General features: G+C 45.2%; 1 protein-coding gene across 1 annotated transcript; it reads right to left on the reverse strand.

Moving 5' to 3' along the window:
• Positions 1-918: 918 nt before the first annotated feature.
• On the reverse strand, positions 919-1476 carry LOC134364330 (interferon alpha-4-like; the record flags this gene model as incomplete). Its single annotated transcript, XM_063080192.1, has 1 exon — positions 919-1476. A coding segment is annotated over exon 1 (558 nt), but the record flags the coding sequence as incomplete, so codon positions are not given.
• Between the last annotated feature and the right edge of the window lie 324 nt (positions 1477-1800).

A 1800-nucleotide genomic window follows, 5' to 3' on the forward strand; every position in this document is an offset into this window, starting at 1 on the left:
TTTAAAGTTTGAAGGTCCTTAGAATCCAGACAATGTCTGTTTCTCCCTCTGTCATCTCTTCCCACATGACCAACTTCATTTCTGCACTTTCAGTTGCCATTATGATCCTCCAGGCATTGAATTCCTTGCCAATTGCAAATTCCTGTGTCCAACTAGTGCTGGACATTTGCACTTACATGTCTAGCAATTTGTGGGGCGTATCGGTAATTTTATTTCTATTTCCTGACATGCTTCCATCTACCTTCTGCAGAGAGAATTTTATTGGTTGTTTCATTTTCTCATTATACTGTTTCACATAACTGATATTAAGTATGAGTGTGTTTCTTTTGAGCTCTCTGTCCCTCCAAGAATCAAAGATAGAAGAGAGCATGTTCACATCCGTATTCTGAGGGGAACAAACAACCTCTTTTAGGTGAAGTTCATTTTTACCGATAGCTCGAATACACTAATGTTGAGGAGATGAATTGTACCATCTGTTTTTACGTCAGGTTGTAGAGACAGGCTTGGACTCTCTTTTTAAAGAATAAACAAATACAAGCATTTTTCTATAGTAAAAATTTAATGCAGAAAGCAATATAATAGTTTCACAAAATACAAAGAATATATTTTGTTCTATTAAGCACAGTATAAAGGCGTATTGACAAAAACAATTTCAATCTTATCAACAGTTAGATAAATAAACATTTAAATAAATAAATAGATAGATACATTTGCACGGTCGTCTGTAAGTACCAGTCCCTGCAGGGTTGAACATGACGCTGCTGAACACCCTGAAGGCATCTGACAAACTTGAGGCACTTCATGTCATGATTGTAGCAGAAGTGACAGTCTTGGCGACCGGAGAGCTCAGGAAAGTGCGATAGTGTGTACTCGTCCATGAGAGTCGTTTCCACGTCGGACCAGGTCTCATTGCCTCCTCCCTAATCTTCCCCGCATGTTTATTGATGAAGAGAAGGATCTCACGATTTCTGCTCTCACGACCTCCCAGGCGCAAGGGCTGTGCCTCTTCTCTTTCAGGTAGAGACTGATTCTTTGGAAGTATTTCCTCACGGCCAGTGCGAAGTCCTCGTTCACCAGGGGAGTCTCTTCCACCCCCACCTCCGGCATCAGACAGGCTTCCAGGTCGTCCAGCTGCTGATAGAGTCCAGTGCAGAGTTTGTCCAAGAGGCTCTCATCCCAAGCAGCCGATGAGCCCTTTGTGCAGAAGAGGTTGAAGCTCTGCTGGGTCATCTCATGGAGGACAGAGATGGCTCGGGCCTTCTGCAGCTGGTGGCCATCCAAGTCTTCCAGGGGGAATCCGAAGTCATTTCTGTCCTTCAGGCAGGACAGAGGGGAGATTCTCCTCATTCGTCCCAGGAGTATCAAGGCCTTCCTGGTCCCCAGGCTGTGGGCCTGAGGCAGATCACAGCCCAGAGAGCAGGTCGCCTGGTAGCTGAGCACCAGCAGGGCCATCAGTAAAGGAAAGGGCAAGGCCATTGGGGATCTCGCAGATGCTGCTGGCCTGGCTGAGATGGGCGACTCTGAGCCTTAGCCTCTAGGTTCTCTGAAGAGCTTGCTTTGTGCATGTGTCTTAAATAGGGAACACACTAGTTTCCATTTTTTGGATGCCCGTGTCTTCCTTTCTACTTCTGTTTTTGCTTTCTTTATGCACTCTCTACATACTTTGAGAGCAGCGTTTCTCCACCTTTTTCTTTTCTCTTTTATTTCTTTCATGGTGGCCTGCTCATCCCTTTCCTCCAGAGCCTGGTTAAATTGTTTTTTCCGAATTGACCCTCCTGTGATAAGCTACAAAGGCGGGGG

The sequence above is a fragment of the Cynocephalus volans genome, chromosome 16 (assembly GCF_027409185.1).
Source record: "Cynocephalus volans isolate mCynVol1 chromosome 16, mCynVol1.pri, whole genome shotgun sequence".
Taxonomy (NCBI): Eukaryota; Metazoa; Chordata; class Mammalia; order Dermoptera; family Cynocephalidae; genus Cynocephalus; species Cynocephalus volans.